Here is a 26474-nt window from a genome sequence, read left to right as displayed (position 1 = left end):
ATCGAACGGGGTCCCCATAAGTTGGTAGGTGTCACAAGACGAGCACCACGTGCCAATAGAAAAGAACAGACTGAACAGACTTTTAGCACTTCAATAACAACTGAACTGAAAGAGAGAGACGACACGCAACACGGAGTGGCCGAATTCCACCCGAGAGAGTATTGGCCCCAAACCTTGGCGCCCCTTTCGGTATTTCTTTATATTGCATCAACACAGTACAAGCCGGTACTCCAGACTCTGCACCTTCTCCAGGAAGCATGCCAGAGAATATACCCTAGCAAGGCCCTTGGCCTAAAAAGCAATTACAGTGAAAAGCCTTCAAACTTAAAAGCATTTGGTCCAAAAGCAAAGCCAAAAAGCTGCCAGCGTAAATCACGGAAATCTGTACAGCTTGCCACTTCATGAGCCAGCGCAAAACGTGGAAATCTCCCTGCTGCCCTTAGGGTTAAGATTAGGGTTTCTGCAGTTTTAGGGTTTTTGGCAGCAAAATTAGGGTTTGTAGGTTTTAGGGTTAGGGTTTTCAGAATTAGGGTTTGCAGATTTTAGGGTTAGGGTTTTCAAAATTAGGGTTTGTAGATTTTAGGGTTAGGGTTTTGAGAATTAGGGTTTCAGCAGTTAGGGTTTTTGGCAGAAATTAGGGTTAGGGTTTGTGCTTTCGGGCAGCCACGTCATCACTTTGTGACAGTTTAGGGCCACATCTGTAAGTTGGCTCCATTGTTTAGGCTTTGACACGTCAACAGTTTGTTACAGTAAGACTTCTTCTTCTGTTACTTGTTCTTCTTAGGGTTTAGGCTCCTCGGCCGGGATCTGCAAGTTGGCTCCATTCTTCAGGGCTTTGACATGTCAGCAGTTTCTGACAAGATCACACATGGGTTCTTGCAGAGAATCTGAGAGAGATAACTCCTCTCAGCAGGAAGGCAAAGAAAAGTTGAAATCTGGCGTGGGAACTGATGAAGAATTGGGCAAATTTTCGACGGAGAAGTTTGCTAGAGTGGAGTACAAACGTTAATTGCAAGTGTGTGAAAGATTGATTGTGTACTCTAGAGACCTGAAATTTGCGAAACATCTGAAGGCTTACCCGACGGATGAGATTCACACGAGATGGCGAGAGACCAACGATTCTCCTCTTAGGTCGGGAAGGAAGTTGAAACAAACAAGTGAAAAAAAAACGGAAGCTGTACTCGTTGAAAGTGTCACTAGCGTGTGACTACTATCTATCCTTTTTGTCGATTTCTTTCTTATTATTTATTCATTTTCACTTTTCGGAAACACCCCTCGGGAAATCTAACTGCCCTGCATTGCATAGCTAGTGTGGAACTGTTCAGAGGGAGTCCAGGCCTGAGGGCAAGAGAGCACTAAGGTTGGACAAGGACTATGGTTAGCCAAAGTGGGGTCATTGACTAGCCAAAGTGGAATCCTTTGCTACAGAAGCTACATTTCAGTTCTCGGTGTGGCTGCAGTGTACAATACAAAGAGGGTCAGATGATCTAGAAAGATACAATGGTAGCATCTCCTAAAATTTAGGGAACTGCTATTTTGGACCTAAAAATGTGTTCGCGTCATTACCTCCGGAAGGACAAGGGGAACATTTTATTACTTTGCCGTGAAGTCAACTGGGCAACCGGTCAGGATATTTTTGAGCGGCGAACCCGAAACGGGAAAATGCTTGTAAATGCGCCAAGTGGCACATTTCTGTGCACTTTCCTCATGCATGAAGAGGGGGCGCTGATTTTAGAGAGGAGAGGGCTCATTTTCAGCCTGTCATTTTTTTCTCTATTACTCTCTCATGATCTTCTTGAGTTTTCTAATTACTTTCACAATTTTCTCTCTCCTCTTCTAATGCTAACAACTCTGCTACTATCGTTATCTTCACAGGTTGAGAGCTTCAATGGAGTGCTTGCTTACCTCTTATGTACAGTGCGGTGCCAGGAGTGATGCCCTGCACGCTACGCACTGCCCTCTCTCTCCCCTATGGCAATATGTTATGCCCCTCTAGTGGGCTTTTCAATTGACCAATGTACAGTTGTGTGGGTTCATGCGCGATTCCCGAGGCAAGAGCCTCTTGCACATGTACTGGATTAGCTAGCGGCTAATCCTCCGCAGGTACAGGTGATTCGGAGAGGTTTCACGTGCGAAATCTCGCCCGATTCAAAGGGCAAGTAGCCCTACAGGTGCGGGAGCTTGAGGACTTGCTACGGATGCGATTGGCACGCAAAACGGAGCCCGAAACAGTGAATTACAGCCTGCTGTGTATTTTTGCAGGTTTAGGGTTTTGGCCCTAAACGAACCCTAATACCCCTAGGAGGTTCGGGGACGTGAGGGGATCGCTGTACAAGTGATCTGGTGCATTTTCGGGGGAGAAAACAGAGAATTCAGCGCGCTTCAGATTCTCGCCAGGTTTTGTAAAGTGTCCAAATGCGTCGGGAAAGTCATCCAATGCGTGGGGATACTGAATGTGAAGGGTCCTAGTATAGTTATGCTGCCGAAATTGGGCCAGAACAGTTGAAATTCAGCCAAGACTGTGCGGGGCAGCTTGTAGGGAACCACAACTTTTATTCCCTAATTTAGGGGCCAGTCTGGTGTCGGTCTTCTCATACAGGTGCAGTCTAGCAGCGTGTATCCCTTTCCCCTTTGTTGTGTCTTGAAAGTACAGGTAAAGTGGGCGACAAATTAAATGGGTGAAAGCAAATAAGGTTGAAAGAGCTGGACAGAGCTCTTGAAAAGAAGATGAACCAGATAATGAAAGGCTTGAATCACTCTCGGAAGAAGAGGAAATCGGTGGATTTCTCCGGTTATTTGGGCAGAAGGCGAGTTTCGAGGTGGCAAGCAGATCCAAGAAGCATGCTCGCTTGGAGAAGGACTCAGATTTTCTTCGTCTTTAGAGAGTTCCGACATTTCGCCATCCTCTAGTCCGAGAGAGGATGAGAAAAGGCGGAAGAAGCGGAGAGAGCAAGAAAAGAAGATTTGTGAAAAAGTCTAGGAGGCATGGGAAGCCATCTAGCAATTCAGAGGAGGAGAGCTCGTCCTCTTTTGACAATGAACAAATGAGCAAGAAAACCAAGGAGTTTAAGGAAGGGGGTCAAGCCGTCAAGCTTCATATGTTTTAAGGCATTGGGACACCCATCGAGCCCTTGAGTTTGTACAGCAGTTTGATGTTGCCTTCTCTGGAGGTTGGTTCACGGCTCAGTCCAAGGTGCGAAGGGTGGTATCTTACTTGAAAGGAAATGCATAGACATGGTGGTCTACTTTGTTGTTATGCAGAGAAGCACGTGCGACGTGGTTAGAATTCAAGAAAATTTTCACGTTGACCTTGATATCAAATGAATATGAAGAGATGTCATCACGGCTTGGCTAAGAAAGATACATTGGATGACTATGACGAGAGGGTTTTTGGATACTTATTTGCCAGTGTCTTTGTTTCGGAAGGTCACTTTTAGGGACCAAATTGAGCGGTTTTGTTGTGGTTTGCCAAAAGAGATTCGAGAGTATTGTCTAGAAAAGAAGTCTGGCTGTATTGTTGGGATGCATGCCGGCTCACTGACTTATCCTATGGACATGACAATATGCACCTCAACAAGGCAAGAGTCTTCCAATGAAGAGAATGAATTAGGGGAACCGGATGATAGATCATCAGAGGATTGCGAAGAAGAAAGAGGAAATTATGAACCTAGTGAAAGAGCTTCTAGAGAAGGGTCTCATTCAACCCAATGGATCACCTTATTGTTCGCTAGTGTTGTTGGTTTTAAAGAAAGATAAATCTTGGAGAATATGCATTGACTATAGGGCTTTCAACAAATTCACCATCAAGAATAAGTTTCCAATTCCCAAGATCGATAATATACTAGACAGACTTCATGATTCACTTGTTTCAATAGAATTGACTTGACGAGTGGTTATCATCAGATCCGAATTTCTCTTGGGAATGTCTATAAGATAGCATTAAGGACGTCTTTTGGATTGTACAAGTATTTGGTGATGCCTTTTGGTCTCATGAATGCTAGTACAACATTTAACAGGATGATGGCCAGGATTTTTCAAAGAGTATAGGTCACTTGTGCACCTTTTTCGAAGATATCATCGTATTCTCCATGAATGAGGTAGAGCATTGACACCACTTGCTACAGGTTTTCTAGGCACTCGGGCAACATTGGTTGGTGGTGAAGGGGAAGAAGGGTGAATTTTTCTTACTTGAGATCCACTTTTTGGGACACATTGTCTGTGCGGAGGGTGGAACCGACCAAGGTTGAGACTATCAGAGATTGGCCCAATTTGAAGAATGTTGATGAGATGCGAAGCTTTTTGGATTTGTGCTTTTACTATCGGCGGTTCATTCAAAAGTTTGAGGAGATTGCTTCTTCTCTGGATGCTTTGACACAGAAAGGGTTTCCTTTCATTTGGGGACCATGTGAGATTGCAGCCTTCAAGACTCTTAAGGATAAGGGGAAGTTTGTAACTGGCTGAGTGTTGGTTTTGCCAGACTTGCAAAAGCCATTTGAGGTATACTGTGATGTGTGTGGTTGCAGTTTGGGAGCAGTCTTGATGCAAGAAGGCCATGTTGTAGCTTATGAGAGTAGATTGTTTTCTAGACGTGAACGGATTGCATAGATTTATGAGAATGTTGTAGCTTATGAGAGCAGAATGTTTCCTAGACCGGAACGGGTTGCACAGATTTATGAGGAGCTGTTGGCGGTTAATCCATGCTCTTACTCGGTGGCGACACTTTCTACTCGGAGCCGATTTTACAGTGTTCACTGATCACCAGAGTTTACGCTATTTCTTGTCCCAAAAACAGCCTTCGGACAAGCAGATGCGGTGGGCAAACATTTTGCCACAATTCACTTTCAAATTGTGCATGTTCAGGGACAAAAGAATGTGGTGGCAGATGCATTGTCTCGTAAGCCTTTGGTTTTGGCTATTTCAGCAGTTCATCATCATAGCTTCGAGGATATGGTAGATTAGGCCATAGATCCGGATTTTGCAGACATCTTTGATCGATTGCAGAGTAGGGAAGTACTTGCGAGCTATTCGCTCAAGGAAGGCTATTTTGATGCGGAAGAACTTGTGTGTTACACAAGCGCTGAGAAATAAGGTTTTGACAGAGTGTCACTGTCCACCTTTTTCGGGCCACTCTGGCATGTACCCCTGTAAGGTGCAGCAAAAGTGTGTTGAACTTTGCTCAAGATGAGTGCTCCGAACTGTGCTCAAGATTCCTTTTACTTACGGAAGGGGAGCCTTCCGTTCCTATAGTGAGAGAGTGCAATGGACACAAACAAAGTGAACACTGTGAATGAAGGTGCTGAGACTGAGAGATAGAGAGAGAAGAGATTACGACACCAGAATGTTGTCAAACCCTCCTCCGAAGGCCCCACTCTCTATGGCGAGAGCGGTCTACTTATGATTGCACAAATCTCTACAATGCTTGGACTTGCCGACGATGTCGACGACGATGAGGACGACGACGAGACGGGCTGAAATATGAAAACGCGAAGGGGCTGAAATCTGCAAATCTTTATCTGCTGAATTCTGACTCTATGTCGGTGACGATGGTACGACGACGACGCGCTGAAAACGCAGATGCTGAAATCTGCGTTTTCCGGGCTGAAACTCTAAACTTCGTGGGATCTGACCGTGCGGCGAGGATCTGCTGCAAGAAGGTGAGATGTGCGAGGTTCGGGACTTGTTCTGCGATGTCTGATTGTTGAAAACTGAAAACGCTGATGCTGCTGTGGATCTTCTCGTGATGGATTTGCAAAACGCTGAATTGCTATGCTGATCCAAAAACGCTACGCTGAAACTGTGTTCCGCTGCAAAAACGCTAGGGCTGATCCGTCTTCTATTGCAAAAACGCTAGTGTTTCTATTGTCTTGCTGTTGCCGGCTTCTCTGCAATGCAAAAACGCTAGCTTCTCAGATGGGCTGAAAACGCTAGGTCAGTTGCGGGGTTGGTCTTGTTGAGAAGTTGCCTGTTGAGCAAGTGCTCCTGCTGTCTCTTCTGCCAGAAAGTGCTAGCGCTAGGGTTTTCTTATGTACTAGGCTAGTAAAATTGCCCTACCCAGTCCCCAACAAGTCACTTAAAAATAATAAATGAAAAGGGAAAATAGGTCTATGCATTGTAAAAATGCTCCTGATGGGTTTTGATGGAAATCTGATGATCATGCTGTGTGCAACTAGAGGATATGCATCTACTCTTAAGTGTGGACATGCACGGTCTGCGAACAGACTCACAAAAGTGCCAGATCACTTCCGATTCTAGACTGACTTGTCTGAACTGAACCCTGGTCATGCTGTAGCTTGTCCACGGACACACAGGGTTGGATGTGTCCTGTGACATCCCCTCCTTTTCAAAGTGAGGTACTGGTACCCAACTGTATGGCGTCGAGGGAGATCGCCAACAACATCCGGAATCCTGGAAAGGACTCTTCACCGGCACACCTCAGGACTCTTCGCCGGCCCACTCTGAGGTGTGGGTCGTGCGATACTTGAACTTCATAAAACGCTTTCTTCTATGGGCCGCGGCGAAAGCGACACAAAGTTATCTTCAATGCTTCCACTTCGTCTATAGTCATGCGTCTACCTTCTTCAAGAATCTCCGAGGATGAAAATTCCTTAAACCACTTTGAACAACACAACATGAACATACCCGTTCCATGTAAAGTGACTGGAAAAGCTCGTCTTCTCTAAAGACTGTGCATGCAATGTAGATGAACATAAAGACGGAGTGTCAAACCGTTCATGAAACACACGCAAACATTGAGATCGAATCTTGGGTTGCTGATCTAAATCAATCAACTGTGGCAAACCATAATGGAAATGCCGATGCTTGATGCTCAATCTTTCTTGTGCTCTTCCGGAAAATATGTAAAGCCAAGGAAGAGACATGGAATGTGACTTCCTTGAATGCATACTTTTCAGCTTTCCATGAGAAATCTGCATACATCCGTGCTCATTCATGAGTGAATCATGCTCAACGTACAATATGTCATGCCTAGGAAAAGGGATCACGTAAGGACGCTGACTAAAATACAGGAAACGATCACGAATGAAACACTCGAACAATGTCTGCTGACTAATCATGCGAACACATAGTACTTCCTGTGGGGGTTCTTTGGACCTAGGCTTGAGAGCCAAGATCGGTTCTTCGTGTTTGATCGAATCTTCTTGTGGGGGTTCTGTGGACCTTGACTCCAGAGCCAAGATCGGTTCTTCGTGATTGATCGAATCTGCAATGAGGTTAGCTTCACTAGAATAAGCATCAACTAACCCATCATCCTTGTGAACAATCACATTGTGATCATACAAATCATCACGCTCATGAGAAATCACATCTTGATCATGCAAATCATCATGCTTGTCATTGTCATGCAATTCTTCATGCTTATCATCATGCAAATCCTGTGTGTCATGCTTTGGAAAAGAAGAGACTGAGAGAGTCTCCTTTTCCCGAATCTCTTGCATTTGTGCTTGCACTTGAGAAAAGAATCGGAACAAGGCGTCTTTTCTTTCGTTGTGCTCATGCTCTATGGCTGCCGTTCTGTCTTCGTATTTACGCTCAATTTCTGCTTTTCTTGCTTCGTGTCTTAACTTCCTTGCTTCGCGTTCTAACTTGCTGTCCATAAACATCTGCTCCAACTCCTTTATAGGAGTTAGTGCGATCCTTGGCGTAGATGGGGAAGGGGGAGGGTCGGAAAAACCTCTTGGTGGGAAAATTCTTCTTCACCACCCTCATGCTCATCACCTTCATGCAAAGTATCCATTCCGTGTCGGGTGATGACCATCCACTGAAGTCTTGGGTTCTTAAGTTCACGAGGAACTTGGTTCTTGTGGGTCTTGGTTCTTGTGGGTCTTGGTTCTTGGGTTCTTGAGGTTCTTGAGGTTCTTCTTTAGCTTGCAATCTGTGTTAGAGAAGGATCTTCTCTTCTCCCATGTTCTGCTGTTTTCCGCGGGCGCATCCCTTGGCGGCCTTGCGCTCACACCAAGGTTGCTTTTTCCCACCTCACGTCAATTGGCTGGCCGCTAAGTGCACGGTTCGCTCTCAATGAGTGAAAAGAGGCACAAGGGGAGGCTGGACAAGCCCTTCTTTCTTGGTTTCCTGTCACTTTTCAAAAACACGATTAGGAATCGACACGCCCAAGAGCTCTTGGGTTACGTGCGACCGCAACAAGCAAAAAAAAATTTGTGGTTCTTGTGGTTCCTTCCTTGAGTGGTATAGAACACTAGCAAAGCTTTGATACCAATGTAAGGTGTAGTGGAAGTGAATGTTGAACTTTGCTCAAGATGAGTGCTCCGAACTGTGCTCAAGGTTCCTTTTACTTACGGAAGGGAGAGCCTTCCGTTCCTTTAGTGAGAGAGTGCAATAGACACAAACAAAGTGCTGAACACTGTGAATGAAGGTGCTGAGACTGAGAGATAGAGAGAGACGAGATTACGAAACCAGAATGTTGTCAAACCCTCCTCCGAAGGCCCCACTCTCTATGACGGGAGCGGTCTACTTATGATTGCACAAATCTCTACAATGCTTGGACTTGCCGACGATGCGGACGACGACGAGACTTTGGCTGAAATCTGAAAACGCTAAGGGGCTGAAATCTGCAAATCTTTATCTGCTGAATTCTGACTCTATTTCGGTGACGATGTTGATGACGATGGTACGACGATGACACGCTGAAAACGCAGATGCTGAAATCTGCGTTTTCCGGGCTGAAATTGTAAACTTTACGGGATATCGTGTGGCGAGGATCTGCTGCGGGAAGGTGAGATGTGCGAGGTTCGGGACTTGATCTGCGATGTCTGACTGCTGAAAACTGAAAACGCTGATGCTACTGTGGATCTTGTCCCGATTTGGAACTGCAAAACGCTGAATTGCTATGCTAATCCAAAAACTCTAGGCTAAAAGTGTGTTCTGCTCCAAAAACGCTAGGGCTGATCCGTCTTCTGTTGCAAAAATGCTAGTGTTTCTGCTGTCTTGCTGTTGTCGGTTGCTCTGAAATGCAAAAACGCAGGGCTGATCTGTCTTGCAAAAACGCTAGCTTCTCAAATGGGCTGAAAACGCTAGGTTAGTTGCGGGGTTGGTCTTGCTGAGAAGTTACCTGTTGAGCAAGTGCTCCTGCTGTCTCTTCTGCCAGAAAGTGCTAGGGTTTTCTTATGTACTAGGCTAGTCAAATTGCCCTACCCAGTTCCCAACAAAAGTCACTTAAAAATAATAAGTGAAAAATGTCAAAAATAGGGAAAATAGGTCTATGCACTGTAAAAATGCTCCTGATGGCTTTGATGGAAATCTGATGATCATGCTGTGTGCAACCAGAGGATATGCATCTACTATGTCTGGACATGGACGGTCTGCGAACACTCACAAAAGTGTCAGATCACTTCCTCTTCTAAATTGAACCCTGGTCATGCTGTAGCTTGTCCACGGACACATAGGGTTGGATGTGTCATGTGACATCCCCTCCTTTTCAAAGTGAGGTACTGTACCGAATTGTATGGCCTCGAGGGAGATCGCCAACAACATCCGGAATCCTCGAAAGGACTCTTCGCCGGCCCACTTTGAGGTGTGGGTCGTGCGATACTTGAACTTCATAAAGGTCTGCAACGCTTGCTTCTTTGGGTCGCGCCGAAAGCGACACAAAGTTATCTTCAATGCTTCCACTTCGTCTATAGTCATGCGTTTACCTTCTTCAAGAATCTTAGAGGATGAAAATTCCTTAAACCACTTCCAACACAAAAACATGAACATACCCATTCCATGTAAAGTGACTGGAAAAGCTCTTGTCTTCTCTAAAGACTGTGCATGCAATGTAGATGAACATAAAGACAGAGTGCCAAACCGTTCATCAAACACACGCAAACAATGAGATCGAATCTTGGGTTGCTGATCTAAATCAATGAACTGTGGTAAACCATAATGGGAATGCCGATGCTTGATGCTCAATCTTTCTTGTGCTCTTTCGGAAAATGTGTAAAGCGAAGAAAGAGACATGGACTGTGACTTCCTTGAATGCATACTTTTCAGCTTTCTATGAGAAATCCACATACATCCATGCTCATTCATGAGTGAATCATGCTCAACGTACAATATGTCATGCCTAGGAAAAGGGATCACCTAAGGACGCTGACTAAAATACAGGAAACGATCACGAATGAAACACTCGAACAATGCCTGTTGACTAATCATGCGAACACATAGTACTTCCTGTGGGGGTTCTTTGGACCTAGGCTCGAGAGCCAAGATCGGTTCTTCGTGTTTGATCGAATCTTCCTGTGGGGGTTCTGTGGACCTTGACTTGAGAGCCGAGATCAGTTCTTTGTAATTGATCGAATCTGCAATGAGGTTAGCTTCACTAGAATAAGCATCAACTAACCCATCATCCTTGTGAGCGATCACATCGTGATCATACAAATCATCATGCTCGTGACAAATCATATCTTGATCATGCAAAGCATCATGCTTGTCATTGTCATGCAATTCTTCATGCTTATCATCATGCAAATCTTGTGTGTCATGCTTTGAAACAGAAGAGACTGAGAGAGTCTCCTTTTCCCGAATTGTAACAGACTTGGACACTCCAAGTCAAGAATCAATCGCGACAACACCAAATAACCACTTCAAAACAATTCATAGATCACAATAGATTTGCACTGGCCCGGTGGAGTTCCGTGCCTAGAGATATTGACCCCAAAGACTGGCGCCCCTTTCGGTATTTCTTTTTGTATTAATCAGTTCAAAGTACAAGAGAGTGGCTCGGGTTTCACTCTCAGACTTTGCGTCCAGATGCTCTGAGAAGTGAGAGCCCAAGCCACTTATTTAAAGGTTTACAAGGGATGCCAAAAGCAGAGCCCAAAAAGCTTGAAAGCAAAAGCTCTTTTCCCTCTCTCACAGAGAGCTTCTGAAAGCAAAAGCAAATTCTCTCTCTCTCTCTCACAATGAGAGCAAAAGCTGAGATTTTTGGAAATTAGGGTTTTTCGAAAATTAGGATTTCTTTTTCCACCTCCGCGATTTTTCGAAAATTAGGCTTTTTGGCAGAAATTAGGGTTTCTGCTGTCTGCCACGTCATGAGTTTGTGACATACCCCCCTCTTGAAAGCATTGTAATCGACCGCGATCACGCTTGCAAAACCGACAAAAGCCATAAACCGTCTTACCAGACACTGACTGTTAGTACCTATGTACTAGGAACACACATCTAGCACATGTACAAAATCGATAGTCACATCTCATGACACAAGACATCACGAGCCATCACAGGACATCACATGACATTCAACATTCATTCGGATCTTAGACCATGATTTATCGGCAATGTAGCTAGCAATCACATCTAGGTCCAATCGGGACCTCATCGATGTTCGATTGACTAACCCCTATTGCAACCATGTCATTCGAGATCAATCAGACCCAAATGCTGCAGTCATTTTGTCTATCAGTTCCTGCACTCAAAAGAAGTCAAAAACAAATCAGTATCTTTATCAGGAATTCCATTTCATAAAGTCATCCAGCAGAATATTGTCAGCTCTCAGTATCCCTGAAGCTCAAATAGACATCAGTGACTTTAGTATCAAAATCAAGGCATCTGTTGACAAAGGAGCGGAGTAACTCCCCTCTTGTGCATCCCATTGCACCAGATCTTCGGCCAAGTTGAATTTTCTGGGTTCCGTTTGGGAGTAAACTATGCTAAACCAAAACATCGAGGTAAAGTTTCACAATCCGAGGACCAGTGCTAGGTCCTCCTCCTCCATCCACTTCGCATCAAATGCAGGAAAGTTCTTGAACTTAACCAAGAACCGCCTTCGGACTTTACCTTTCTTCGTATCCGTATGCGCCAAAATCTGTTCAGGAACAAGGGTCTCCTCGTTTTCTTCCACTGTGGGTTGCTCCCCATCATCAGGCACATCACCCTTAACAGGTTTCAAGAGACTCACATGCAATGCATTGTGAATCCTCCAAGTATCTTGCAGTTCCAATCGAAAGGAGACATCATTTAGCTTTTCAGTAATCTGGTAAGGTTCGTAGTATCGCATACTAAGCTTTGGAAAAAGCCTCTCCTTTCCCTTGTTCTTTCTTAGGCGTGCCTTCTCAAAACGTAAGAGCACCCAATCATCCTCCTTCAATTTCAAGTCGCGACGATGGTGATCCGCTGCCTTTTTCTATTGTTCTTGAGACTCCTGCAAAGTACCGCGAACCTTGGCGAAAGCCGTATCCAAATCTCGCGAATATTCATCCGCTTCAAATATCTAATCTTTCGTCCTCAGGAAGGATGGAACCTTCGCAACACTTTCAACAATCTCAAATGGCGTCTTCCCCGTCGAAGAGTGTATCTTGTTATTGTAGGCAAATTCCACCAAAGGTAAGTTCTTTTCCCATTGAGTCTTTTGATCCGAGATACAAGACTTCAATAAATCTAAAACCACTGAATTGGCAATCTCAGATTACCGGTCAGTCTGCAAGTGGAACGATGACGAGAACTGCAACCGCGTGCCAATGTTCTCCCAAATTGCCTTCCAAAACAAACTCATATATCTGGGGTTTCTGTTGGAGACAATTGTCTCAGACGTGCCATGTAATCAGAAAATCATCGTGATCATTCTGTGTTCTCGGGAGATCAAAATTGAAATCCATTTCAATATTTCCCCAGGGGCGGGTAAGTATGGGTAAAGGCTGTAACAATTCCTGTGCCTTATGCCTGTCAAACTTGACCTTCTGGCATACTGCGCACAAACTCTTCCACATCCTTTTTGAGTCTCGGCCAAAAGAAGTATCTCTCTACCCCTTCATGGTGGTAGCAATGCCGCGGTGACCCGTAAAAGATGGACAGTGGCATTCAGTCATAACCTTTTCCTGCAACGGCTGTGTAACGCACAACATAGTCTTTCTCATCAAGTAGCCTTCCCGAAGGGAGTATCCAGTACTGTCTCCCCATCCTGTATCCGTGTGAAAATATCTGCAAAATCTGTATCTGTGGCATACTGATCGACCATATCCTCGAAGCTCTTATGATGTATCGCGGAAATAGCCAGAACCAACGGCCTCCGAGACAAAGCATCTGCCACTACATCCTTTTGTCCCTGCACATGGACAATCTGGAAGTGAAACTGTGACAAGATGTTCGCCCACTGGATCTGCTCTTCCGAAAGCTGCTTCTGTGGCAAGAAGTAGCGCAAACTTTGATGGTCTGTAAAGATAGTAAAATCCGCTCTGAGTAGGTAATGCCGCCACTGAGTAAGAGCATGGATAACCACCAAAAGCTCTTTCTCATAAATCTTTGCTGTCATCTCCGGCCTAGAGAACAATCGGCTCTCGTAAGCAATGACATGGCCTTCTTGCATCAAGACCGCACCCAGACTACGACCATAAGCATCACAAAATACTTCAAATGACTTCTGCAAGTCCGGCAAAGTCAAATCTTGTCCTGTAGTCAATTTCTATTTCAATGTCTGAAAGGCAGTCACCTCTGTGGATCCCCACGAGAAAGGGACTCCTTTCTGTATCAAGTTATGCAAAGGGGAAGCAACCTCTGCAAACTTTCGAATGAACCATCTGTAGTACGAACACAGTCCCAAGAAGCTTTCAACTTCATGGACATTCTTCAAATCGGGCCAATCACGGAGAGTGTCTATCTTGGCCGGATCCATTTGCACTCCTGTTGCTGAGACAATGTGTCCCAAAGAAAAAAAGTATCTCTAAAGCATATGATCTCTGTGTTCTGCTTCATTCTTGGAGAAAACAATGATATCATCAAAGAAAGTGCCAACAAATAGCCTGTACTCTTGGAAAATCCTGTCCATCATCTGGTTAAATGTCGCAGGAGCATTGGTTAAGCCAAAAGGCATCACCAAAAACTCAAATAACCCAAAAGTCGTCCGAAAGGTTGTCTTGTAGACGTCTCCCGACGCGATTCGGATCTGATGATATCCACTCTTCAAGTCAATCCTGCTAAAGCACGAGGATCCCTGTAACCTGGCGAGTATATCATCGATCCTAGGAATCGGAAATCTGTTGTTGATGGTGATTTTGTTGAGAGCGCTATAATCGATGCACATTCTCCAAGATCCGTCTTTCTTCAAATCCAACAACAATGGAGAGCAATTCGGTGACGTACTATGCTGGACAAGACTCTTTTCTAAGAGGTCTTTCACTGGGTTCATAATCTCTTCATTCTGTGCTCGGCTCACACGGTTCGGTGGCCGGTTCGGTGGCATGCTTGCAGGTATCAAATCAATGGGTTGATCTTCAGGCCCTCTGAAAAACTATCGGCATGAGTGTGGAGAAAAATCTTGGTGTTCTTTTGATCAGGTCAAAACATATTCAGCCTTTATGCATTGTTCAGTTCTCTCCCAAAAGAATGTGTAAGAAACTGAAGTTCATCAAGTACAATCTCTAAGCCCTTCATGTATCAAAGTCACTTTCTCGGCCTGGTAGTCAACCACGGCGTAGTTCTTGTGGTACCAAGGGATCCTGAGTAGAACGTCACTCGCGTGCCCTTAACACCCCTGTCATTGCAAACGAAGTTTGCCAATGCTCGGTATAATGGCAACATCCCATCCGGGTGCCAGTCGAACTACCTCCGCCTGTGGCGTCAGTCTGTCGGGCGTAATTTCCAAATCGAGCCGCCAATTCCAAGTGAAAAGAAGTTGGCCTTGGCTCCATCAAAAGAGCTTCGTGATCCTTCACTTTGCCCCAAAAGCGGCAAAGTTTGTACTTTCATTCATTAGATTCGGTGCAGGTTCCACGCCATGTGGTATCAGTTCTGCTTTTCTATCTGCCTTTTCTGCCACGTTCCTCAACTGCTCTCGAACTCTCAGGCCTGTCGTCGTCTTTATCATTCTGTTCTTATTGTGCCTTTCTTGGGGCACTTCGCGGAGATATGTCCCTGTTCCCCGCATCCAAAGCACTTCCCCTCTCTGATGAAGCGAGCTCTCTCCTCAGGAGTAAGCTTGGGTCGTACATCCTTTTTCTCTGGGTTGCTCTTTTCTTTCTACTTTCATTCCCAGAAGTCTGTTCGGCTCGTTGTGTCGTGCAGGGTTGATGTATACGTACGTACGGATCCGATCCGTACCGTACGGCCGTACTGTACGGATCCGTATCGTACGGATCAATCCGTGCGTGAGTATTTTTTTTTTCCTGGTTTTCGGGAATTCGCCAGCCGACGAGTGTATTTTTTTAGGGCGCCTATATGATGGGCCTGGCCATTTGATGTTTGGCTAATATTAAAGTCCCAAAGATTACAGATTACAGAGAGCGAAAAACACACGATTTCAGAGAGCGAAAAACAGAGAGCAGGAAAACGCAGAGCAACGCAGGAGTAAGCTGCAACACGCAAGGTAAAGACTGAGCACCCCTCTCTCTCTTTCTCTCTCGCTCTCTCCCTCCCTATTCTCTCTCTCCGCGTCACGCGAGACCTTCATGCTTATTTTTTTTCATATGTATTGCGCACTTGCAATGTGCAGACAGAAATCTTAGGAGCCAACATGCCTAAGCCATGCAACCCGTATTGGAAGGAGCACACCAATGTCATCCGCATCATCAACACGCCAGGGCAAGCTGGGAGTGGTACGCGACGATGGCAATGCAAGTACTGTAACTTTCAGCTCACCAGTACCATTTCTCGTGTGGTTAAGCACTTGACAAGCATTGGCACAACCAATAACTGTGGAGGGTGCAAGGAAGTACCAAAGGACATTAAGGATAAGTTGATTGCTGAATGTTTTCCAGCAATGTTTGCAGCGGAAAAGGTGAAAGGTAGTCAGAAGACACAGGATGCTCTCCATGATGCTCTTGTGGGAGACTTGGGTGGTTCCTCTTCACAGGTTCAGGAGGAGCAGCTCTCTGGCAATAGAAAGAGGGCTCGTACCATGCATGTCGATGTGGAGGATGATGAAGAGATGCATGCACCGAGGCAGAGTCAGACTACCTTGCCTTCTCGAGTGGCCTCTCTTTCTTGGGTAAAGGAGCGCTAGAAAGTGGCTGAAATGGAGATTGCTCGCACTCTCATTGAGTGCAACATCTCCTTTCATGTCTTGAGGACTGAGCAGTGGAAGAGGATGATCAGAGCCATAGCCCAGGTTGGACACACAGAATCTTGGTCGGGATTGGAATACACTAAGATGCGGACTACTATGCTTGATGAGCAGAAAGCATTGATAGATAAGGCATTGGTACCAGTGAAGGCAGGTTGGGGACAGTTTGGGTGCACCATCATTTCAGATGGCTGGAGTGACATTCGTAGGCGACACATCATTAATATTCTTGTGTCGTCTTGCCTTGGCACATACTTCTTGCGTGCTGTTGATGCAGGAAAGGCTGGAGAGCGGATTACAGGTGAGTTTATCTATAAGCACATCCGGCAGGCTATACTTGAGGTTGGCCCAGAGAATGTGGTGCAGGTTGTTACTGACAATGCCTCCAATTGCAAGGCTATGGGTGAGATGATTGAGGCCGAGTTTAACAACATTGTCTGGACTCCATGTGCAGCTCATTGTCTTGACTTGTTGATGGAGGACATAGGGAAGTTAACATGGGTGTCGCCTATTGTTTCTGATGCCACAAAAATGACTATGTTTTTCCGCAAAAAGCACCAGGCATTGGCTATCTTTAGGAGTCACAGTACACTTGACATGGTGCGGCCCTCAAAGACTAGATTTGCATATATGTATCTTGTGTTGCAGAGACTCTATGCATTGAGGGATCCACTTCTACAGACAGTAGTGGACCCGAAGTGGAGAGATATGCGTCACGCGCAGGAGGAGTCCACTAGATACATACAGCGGCGGGTGCTTGATGAGTCCTTCTGGATGGAGGTGCAGGGTTTGATCGCAGCATTGCAGCCAGTTTATGTGTTGCTACGCGTCACAGACATGGAGGGCTCCACCATGGGCCTAGTCTATCATCTCTTCGATGAGATGAAGACACACATCAGAGGCTGTAGATCATTGGCGCTGGATCGGTATGTACTTACTACTATGTACATTGTACTTGTTTCCGTAATGATTAATGATTAATCTATATAGTGTAATACTATAATGTATTGCACCTTGTTGATTCCATAGTGTCAAGACTCAAAATTCAGCCTATTAACTAATGTTCATTGTTGAGTTACAGCCGAGAAGAGATCTTGGCTATTGTAGATAAGCGATGGACATTTATGAGTAGGCCCATTCATGCGATGGCTGCATTGCTTCATCCTTTCTACAAGAAGCCAGAACTCTTTAATGAGAGGAGTCTGCTAAAAGGCAAGGATGAGTACATTGGTAGAATGTTTGAGGAAGATGATCAGCTGGACATTGATGCAGAGATCGCTAGCTATGAGAATAATTTAGGGCCATCATTTAATAGAGCTGTGGTGTTGAGGCCAGAGGCAACGAAATTCTCTCTTACATGGTGGCAGAGTTATGGAAGACAAGGTCTTTCGAAGCTCACTCGTATCGCTTTACGTCTCCTCTCACAGGTAAAGTTTTCTATCGTGATTCGTTACATTTTGCGTACATGGTTCATTGTGCATTGTCTATGACCATGTCCATTGTAATTTGTCACCATTGACACATGCCACATGCAGGATTGCTCTGCTGGTGCATGCGAGCGCAATTGGAGCGCTTATTCGCTTATTCACACGAAGATCCGCAATCGACTCAGCACTACACAACTAGAGAGATTGGTCTATTGCCGAGCAAATATGAAGCTTGTGCGAGATTACCACGCTTTGGGGACACCCAAGTAGGTTTGAAAGTTGAAACTTTGGGCTAGCATAACGCGTTTGTATACGCGAATATTCGTAATTACTACTTTCTACGTTGTTAATAATACGAATTGTATTTTGTTATTTAACAGGCAGATCCATCAAAATTGCACTTGGTATCAGAGGAGAGTGTAGATGAGACTGAGCAGCAGCAGCAGCAGCTTGTGAGGAACGAGCAGGAGGAGATTATTCGCATGCTACACAGAGAGCTGGAGAGTGTGGATCGATGTGTGACGAGGTCACGTGCACGAGTTCTCAGTCTTCCGTTAGTCGGGCGAGATGCAGATCCAGAGATTGTACGACGAGAGACCATTCGTCGAGGAAAGCTTCCTGTCCGTACTCCTCGGAGACGGGCAAATGAGGCTGTTTCTCTCATTCAGCCTACGGAGGATGATGATCCAGGACAGCAGAGTATGATGGCAGAGCAAGAGTATGATGAAGAGGGCAATGTCCTGATAGATGGGGACTTGCTCTCTTCAGCAGAGTCATCATCCTCATCTGATGAGGAGTTTTGAGATTCAGAGAGTAGAGTCCTGAGTCTAGATTCCAGACAGTTTGTTATTGCTTAGTCTTTGTTACTTTTGAGTCTTGACATCAGACATTTGTTACTTGTATGCTCTAGTATGAGCCTTTTTTGGTTGACACAGTTTTGTATGTGGACCATGATCCATCTTTTCTCGCAGTATGCCATATGGTACAATGTGCTTTTAGTATTGCCGCTTGCCGCTCAATGCTCGGATTTATAATTTGTGTCAAGTATGATGTATCTGATGTGTGTTTTGAAATTAGTACATGCAAAGTGGTTTGTTTTGGTTCTTGAATGTTTGAGGTCTCTTAAATGTAGAAAAGTGTTGAATGTCCTATTTTTTACCAATGGTACGTATTTTTACGTACATAAAAAATTTTCCTATACGAAACAACGTACAGTACGTACATATACAGAACGTACAGTACGTACACATCAACCTTGGTGTCATGGCCTCGTCTGTGGGGTAGGTCAGACTGCTAGAGTGAATGGCAAAGCCCCGCTTCGCATGACTCATCAACTCCTAAATAGAAGCTGACTTCTGTTCCAAGCAGTGATCTCGGATCTCTGTAGGTAGACCCAAGGTGACCCGCTCAATCTGTTCTCTGAACAAGATCTTCTTGAATGAAGAGGTGGGTAGAAAAGAGCTCTAGAATCTTTCACAATAAGCATTGATGTTATCTTGCTTAGTCATCCGAAGATGGTTCCAAGCAACTCGTACATCTCGTTCATATTCTTGCGTCAACCAAGAAGAAATTAAAAGCTTCTTAAATTTCAGCCATTTAACTGGCGCTTTCTTTGCATTGATGTTATCTTGCTTAGTCATCCGAAGATGGTTCCAAGCAGCTCGTACATCTCGTTCATATTCTTGCGTCAACCAAGAAGAAATTAAAAGCTTCTTAAATTTCAGCCATTTAACTGGCGCTTTCTTGTTTAAAAGAAGCGTGGCCCACCAAGTACGAGCATTCCCCTTAAAGTAAGAGGTAGCTCTCCGAATCTTGGAGTGCTCTGAATAGCGTCCTCCCGCGAAAGCGATGTCAAACTGCTGTATAAAAGACAAAGCCTTCGAAGCATCTGAGTATCCTGAAAAAGTATCAAACTTGATCGAGTGGCCACCTTCCTTAAACTCTCGGACTTTCTTGCTTTTATCTTCGAGAAAGTCATACTAGTTGGCTTTGTAAAAATTCTTCTTGTGCGCATAAAAGTTTCCATCATCGGAATCTGAGCTGTTTGTAGACGAGTCCTCAATAGAACTATCAGTCTCTGGGCGAGATTTAGTCTTCTTTGCCTTTTTCTTGCCCTTTCCGAAGCTTTGTTTCTTGCTTCGCTTTTTACCTTTTCTGTCTTCTTCGCTCGAATCTGAAGAGCTAGAAGAATTGTAAGAAGAAGAAGAAGAAGAAGAAGAAGAAGAACTGGGTACTCCTTCAAATTGAGAACACGCTTCTTCTGTTTCTTTGCCTTGTCAAATGTCGACTGACGACCCAAATATCCCGGGAAATCAATGACTTTCTTTTGCTTTTGGCCGTGCTTTTTGGCTTTCTTTTGCGCGTCAAAAAGCTGAGCAATCCGTGCATCAACCACCTCTTGTAATTCCTTCTCTGAATACTGTTTGTGATTAGAAGATTTCTTGAGAGTGGGTTTCAGGGGTGGTGTAGTGGTTTTCTGCCACTGCGCATGCACTCCCTGAAAAGAAGTCTCGCTCATATATTTTGCCAATTTCGGATCCTTCGCAAAACTGAGCATCATCTTTGTTGCATCGCCGATTTGACGACGCTTGATCTCTCTTTGCTCCGCTTGAGTAGGCCGAGGCGGGCCATACTCTGTCTGAATCTTCATTGTGATCCCTGCTCGCATCTCCAGATGCAGAGGGAGTCGACTGATCCTTGCGTGAAGCCCTACGTGCCGCGGAAAAAAAAAATGGGGATCGGATTTCCCGTAGAAGAGCCACCGGCCGTGCTCTGATACCACTGTAACAGACTTGGACACTCCAAGTCAAGAATCAATCGCGACAGCACCAAATAACCACTTCAAAACAATTCACAGATCACAATAGATTTGCACTGGCCCGGCGGAGTTCCGTGCCTAGAGATATTGGCCCCAAAGACTGGCGCCTTGTTCTGTATTTCTTTTTGTATTACTCAGTTCAAAGCACAAGAGAGTGGCTCGGGTTTCACTCTCAGACTCTGCGTCCAGATGCTTTGAGAAGTGAGGGCCCAAGTCACTTATTTAAAGGTTTACAAGGGATGCCAAAAGCAGAGCCCCAAAAGCTTGAAAGCAAAGCCTGAAAGCAAAAGCTCTTTTCCCTCTCTCACAGAGAGCTTCTGAAAGCAAAAGCAAATTCTCTCTCTCTCTCTCTCTCTCTCTCTCTCTCTCTCTCTCTCTCTCTCTCTCTCTCTCTCTCTGTCTCTCTCTCTCAAAATGAGAGCAAAAGCTGAGATTTCCGTCGCTCAAAAATATCCCAATTTTTTTTTTCACCTCCGCGATTTTCAGAAATTAGGGTTTTTGGCAGAAATTAGGGTTTCTTGCGTCCGCCACATCATCACTTTGTGACACGAATCTCTTGCATCTGTGCCTGCACTTGAGAAAAGAATCTAAGGCGTCTTTCCTTTCGTTGTGCTCATGCTCTATAGCTGTCATTCTGTCTTCATATTTACGCTCAATTTCTGCTTTTCTTGCTTCGCGTCCTAACTTCCTTGCTTCGCGTTCTAATTTGCTGTCCATAAACATCTGCTCCAACTCCTCCACAGGAGTTAGTGCAATCCTTGGCATAGATGGGGAAGGGGGAGGGTCGGAAAAATATCTTGGTGGGGAAATTTCTTCTTCACCACCCTCGTGCTCATCACCTTCATGCAAAGTATCCATTCCGCGTCGGGTGATGACCATCCACTGAAGTCTTGGGTTCTTAAGTTCACGAGGAACTTGGTTCTTGTGGGTCTTGGTTCTTGGGTTCTTGAGGTTCTTGAGGTTCTGGAGTCTTGAGGTTCTTGAGGGTCTTGAGGTTCTTCTTTAGCTTGCAATCTGTGTTAGAGAAGGATCTTCTCTTCACCCATGTTCTACTCTTTTCTGCGGGCGCACCCCTTGGCGGCCTTGCGCTCACACCAAGGTTGCTTTTTCCCACCTCACGTCGATTGGCCGGCCGCTAAGTGCATGGTCCGCTCGCAATGAGTGAAAAGAGGCACAAGGGGAGGCTGGACAAGCCCTTCTTTCTTGGGTTTCCTATCACTCTACAAAAACACGATTAGGAATCGACACGCCGAAGAGGTCTTGGGTTACGTGCGACTGCAACAAGCAAAAAAAAATTTATGTGGTTCTTTCCTTGAGGGATACAGAACATTGCCAAAGCTCCGATACCAATGTAAGGTGCAGCGGAAGTGAATGTTGAACTTTGCTCAAGATGAGTGCTCCGAATTGTGCTCAAGGTTCCTTTACTTGGAAAGGAAGAGCCTTCCGTTCCTTTAGTGAGAGAGTGCAATGGACACAAACAAAGTGGTGAACACTGTGAATGAAGGTGCTGAGACTGAGAGATAGAGAGAGAAGAGATTACGATACCAGAATTTGTCAAACCCTCCTTCGAAGGCCCCACTCTCTATGGCGAGAGCGGTCTACTTATGATTGCACAAATCTCTCCAATGCTTAGACTTGCCGACGATGTCGACGACGAGACGGGCTGAAATCTGAAAACGCTAAGGGGCTGAAATCTGCAAATCTTTATTTGCTGAATTCTGACTCTATGTCGGTGACGATGTCGATGACGAAGGTACGACGATGACGCGTTGAAAACGCAGATGCTGAAATCTGCGTTTTCCAGGCTGAAACTGTAAACTTTGCGGGATCTAACCGTGTGGCGAGGATCTGCTGCAGAAAGGTGAGATGTGCGAAGTTCGGGACTTGTTTTGCGATGTTTGACTACTGAAAACTGAAAACGCTGATGCTACTGTGGATCTTGTTGTGATTTGGAACTGCAAAACGCTGAATTGCTTTGCTGATCCAAAAACGCTAGGCTAACTGTGTTCTGTTGCAAAAACGCTAGGGCTGATCTGTCTTCTGTTGCAAAAATGCTAGTGTTTCTGCTGCCTTGCTGTTGCTGGCTGCTTTGCAATGCAAAAACGCTAGCTTCTCAGATGGGCTGAAAACGCCAGGTCAGTTGCGGGGTTGGTCTTGTTGAGAAGTTACTTGTTGAGCAAGTGCTCCTGCTTCCTCTTTTACCAGAAAGTGCTAGCGTTAGGGTTTTCTTATGTAATAGGCTAGTCAAATTGCCCTACGTAGTTCCCAACAAAAGTCACTTAAAAATAATAAGTGAAAAATGTCAAAAATAGGGAAAATAGGTCTATGCATTGTAAAAATGCTCCTGATGTGTTTTGATGGAAATTTGATGATCATACTGTGTACAACCAGAGGATATGCATCTACTCTAAGTGTCTGGACATGCACGGTCTGTGAACAGACTCACAAAAGTGCCAGTTCACTTCCAATTCTAAACTGGCTTGACTGAACTGAACCCTCGTCATGCTGTAGCTTGTCCATGGACACATAGGGTTGGATGTGTCATGTGACAACACCAATTTGAAAGGTGTGGAACCGTTTTCCTGTTGGTTGAGGCTCAAAGAGGATGTGGATGAGTTTGTTCACAGTTGTTTGATATGTCAGAAGGACAAGTTTGACATGCATAAGGCTCTAGGTCTTTTGCAAACCTTTATCTATACCTAGCAGACCTTGGATTTTATTTTTGATCTTTTTGAGACTCGGAGTGGGCATGATGGCATCTAGACAGTCATCGACATATTTAGCAATTTGGCTCATTTTATTCCGATCAAGAAGATGGCTAAGCCAGATTATTTGGCTAAATTGTTTGTCGTGCAGTCATGGACAGATTTAGCAAGCATGCTCATTTTATTCCAGTTAAAAAGACGGCTAAGCTAGATTATTTGGCTAAACTATTTGTCGCGTAGATATTTCGACTACATGGCATGTCTCAATGTATAGTTTCAGATAGAGATCCTTGTTTTATTGGTTTGTTCTAATAGGGCAATCTGAAAGAATATTGGTACTCGGTTAGAATTCTCGTCCTGTGTTCACCCCGCAAACAGATGGGTAGTCGGAGATTGCGAATTTAATGGTTCTGGACTTACTGAAGTCCTGCATCTCTGATTAGAAGGCTCAGTGGGCGAATTATTTGCCTTGGTGGAGTTTGCCTACAACAACACAGTGCATACGGGGAAGGCGCCATTTGAGATCATCGAGGGTGTTAAGAAGGCACCAAGGATGAGATTTTTATAGTAGATCAGTATGTTTAGGATTTGGAGACTGCTTTTACAAAGGTGCGGGAGGCTCTTGAGAAGTCTTAAGCATGGCATAAGAAGGCAAAAGACAAGCATTGACGTGACTTGTAGCTGAAGGAGGATGATTGGGTGCTTTTACAATTTGAGAAGACATGCCTACGGAGATGAAAGGGTTAAGGAGCGATTTTTTTAAAGTTGAGTATACGATACTATGACCCTTTCCAGATTCAAGAGAAGATAAATGATGTATCCTTCAGAATGAAGTTACCAGATACTTGGAAGATTCCAATGCATTTCATGTGAGTCTATTGAGACCTTTCAAAGGTGAGGTGCGTGTGGACAGGAGGGAGCCAGAGGACGAGCCCAAAGTGGAAGAGATAGAGGAAACTCTCATTCCAGAATAAGTCGTGGCTCACAAGGAAAGGAAAGTGAAAGGTATTAGATGATAATGCGTTTCGGGATCCTGACGATTGAGACCGAGTTGCCAATGGACATGGGTAGCTAGCAAGGCTACCCACAGATTTCAAGACACAAGGAAAGATATTAAAGGGAATTAGGTGGTAGATCAAAGAATTCCATGCCTCATCTTTGGAGAAGACAATAATGTCATCAAAGAAAGTGCCAACAAAAGATCTGTACTCTCTGAAAGTCCTGTCCATGATTCAGTTAAAGGTCGCTGGAGCATTGGTAAGCCCAAAAGGCATCACCAAAAACTCGAACAAACCGAAGGTCGTCCGAAAACATGTCTTGTAGACATCTCCCGGCGCAATTTGGATCTGATGATATCCGCTCTTCAAATCGATCATGCTGAAACAAGAGGATCCCTGTAGTTGGTCTCGAATATCATTGATCCTAGGAATCGGAAATCTGTTCTTGATGGTGATTTTGTTGAGAGCTCTATAGTCGATGCACATTCTCCAACATCCGTCTTTCTTCAAAACCTACAACACCGAAGAGCAGTAAGGTGAAGAACTCGGTTGGATAAGACCCTTTTTCAAGAGGTCTTTCACTTAGTTCATAATCTCTTCATTCTGGGCTCCACTCACACGGTAAGGTGGCCGGTAACGGAGAGGGTAGGTAGACGCAAAGTCCAGAGGCTCGGGAAAAAAATTTGCTCTGATACCACTGTGAGGATTACTGATACTAATCCTATATTTAAGACTAAAAATTCATACTTAAGAGTAGATTAGACTCAAGAATGTCTGTTTGATTGATTGAATAAATGCTTCAAAACTGAGTACAATAGGCTCCTTATATAGGAGACGAAGAGACGAATGAAAAGATACGTCTCATGGTGAAGTGACGCGACTTTAGACGTAAAGACACATCCTTTCGACGAAGAGCTGCAACCATTGGACGAAGAGTCGCAACTGTAGAGTGAAGGGGTGCGATCAATCGTCGAAGGAGTGTGGCTCTTGGCGAAGAGGCATGTCTCTTGAGCGAAAGGTCGTGACCATCCAAGCGTAGGGGTCCTCCTTGGTTTGCATATCTGCAACTAGGAGTGATTGTAATATTGTAACATAGTCACAATCGTGACAGCCACTTTGCAAATTGCTCAATGCTCCCTTCCTTTGTCATGTGCACATGGCTCTGTGTGCCATGTGGACATGCTTCAAAGACTTCCAAAGCCAACTTTGCACCTATCCCTAGATAGGTGCACTCTTAAATAATTGGTCCCACTCGGCAAGGATCTGTAAGTTGGCGTGAACTTTTGCTTCTTCTGATTCTTTTAGGCCCCTTGGCCGAGATCTGCAAGTCGTCTTAAGTCTTCAGTGGCTTGATACATCAGCAGTTTGTGACAAAGAGGGTAGTTGACTTGGTATGCGCTCTCCACCACCACGACATAAAGAAATCCTAGCATGGATTTTTGCAGTCATAAATTCTTCGGCATGACAGATTGCATCATTGAAGACATGCACTAGAAACATGACGATGTTGATTGCGAGTACCAAGATTTGTTCGCGGCCTATAACGACAGAGGAAGACGCCATCTAGATCAGCGTATTAGTTTTGGAGTCTTCCCATTGTTTGAGCAACCATCTCTTTTATCTACTTGGAGAATTCCATCATTCCAGAAGAGACATTGCATCATCATCTGTATGTACACATCTTTGGCAGCATATCGCCATCTGCCTCTTCTTAGCAATCAGTGGCCATCAATCCGGAGCCAAAGGGTTCCAATCCGAGGCAACCACGACGGGAGTTTCCAAGCATCATGAGCCTACATTCGCAGCCACATTCATTCCAAAGATGAGGATTCATCTAGTGTTTCCATTGTACGGCAATCTAGTCGAAGCCCCAAAAGAAGATCTACCTTTGAGGAGTTATTTGGTGGTTTCATGAGACATCATATAGAGGACTTGCCATGGTTCGTGGGCATTTCAAAAGACATACCGATCTATATCTACCATTCGGTGTTGCTCTCACCAATCTTCCCGCGTAGGGGCAACATAGGCTGGCCGGTAACCTTCGTAGGCATTAGTGTTTGCATATCCAGCCATTCGCTCTACACGCGTCCATGCGGTTTGCAATTTGGTTCACACCATTCGTATTGGGCCAACAAAGACTAGCCGCTAACCAACAAGGGAATCGTTGATCAAGGAGGCAGTCCATTTTTTGCAAGCAGATGTATCATCACCATCCCTGTCTATTGGACATTTCCACATCGCGTAGGGGAGCCTCTCTCTCAACAGTAGCCGTGGGGGACATCATCTAGATGGCCATCCGTACGAGGTCATATTATGGCATGCATGGAGTTTGGTACCAATACCTCACCTTAAGCAAGAGGGGATGTCACGTGCACATGGCTATGTGTGCCACGTGGAACTGCTTTATCAACTTCCACAACCAATTTTGCACCTACCCCTAGATAGGAGTACTAGCAATTTTGTGAGCCCATTCACAGGACTTGCATGTCCGGACAAGTCCATTAGATTAGGTTTTCC

The 26474-nt window shown here is 44.9% G+C and overlaps 2 protein-coding genes across 2 annotated transcripts in view; both read left to right on the top strand.

Moving 5' to 3' along the window:
* The window catches only part of LOC147449778 (blue-light photoreceptor PHR2-like), a 55102-nt gene that overhangs the window by 3365 nt on the left and 25263 nt on the right, over positions 1-26474 (top strand). The gene's annotated exons all lie outside the window — the stretch shown is intronic.
* On the top strand, positions 17554-18444 carry LOC147449779 (uncharacterized). The gene is made up of 2 exons (XM_086522135.1): positions 17554-17702; positions 17817-18444. Exons 1-2 carry the CDS (start codon positions 17562-17564, stop codon positions 18237-18239), a joined length of 564 nt encoding a protein of 187 aa, XP_086378261.1. The 5' UTR covers positions 17554-17561; the 3' UTR covers positions 18240-18444.

Source organism: Adiantum capillus-veneris, chromosome 10 (genome assembly GCF_014529385.1).
Source record: "Adiantum capillus-veneris isolate H3 chromosome 10, ASM1452938v2, whole genome shotgun sequence".
NCBI classification, from domain to species: domain Eukaryota; kingdom Viridiplantae; phylum Streptophyta; class Polypodiopsida; order Polypodiales; family Pteridaceae; genus Adiantum; species Adiantum capillus-veneris.
The sequence above is the reverse complement of the archived record's forward strand: the minus strand, read 5'-3'. Positions and strand labels throughout refer to the sequence as shown.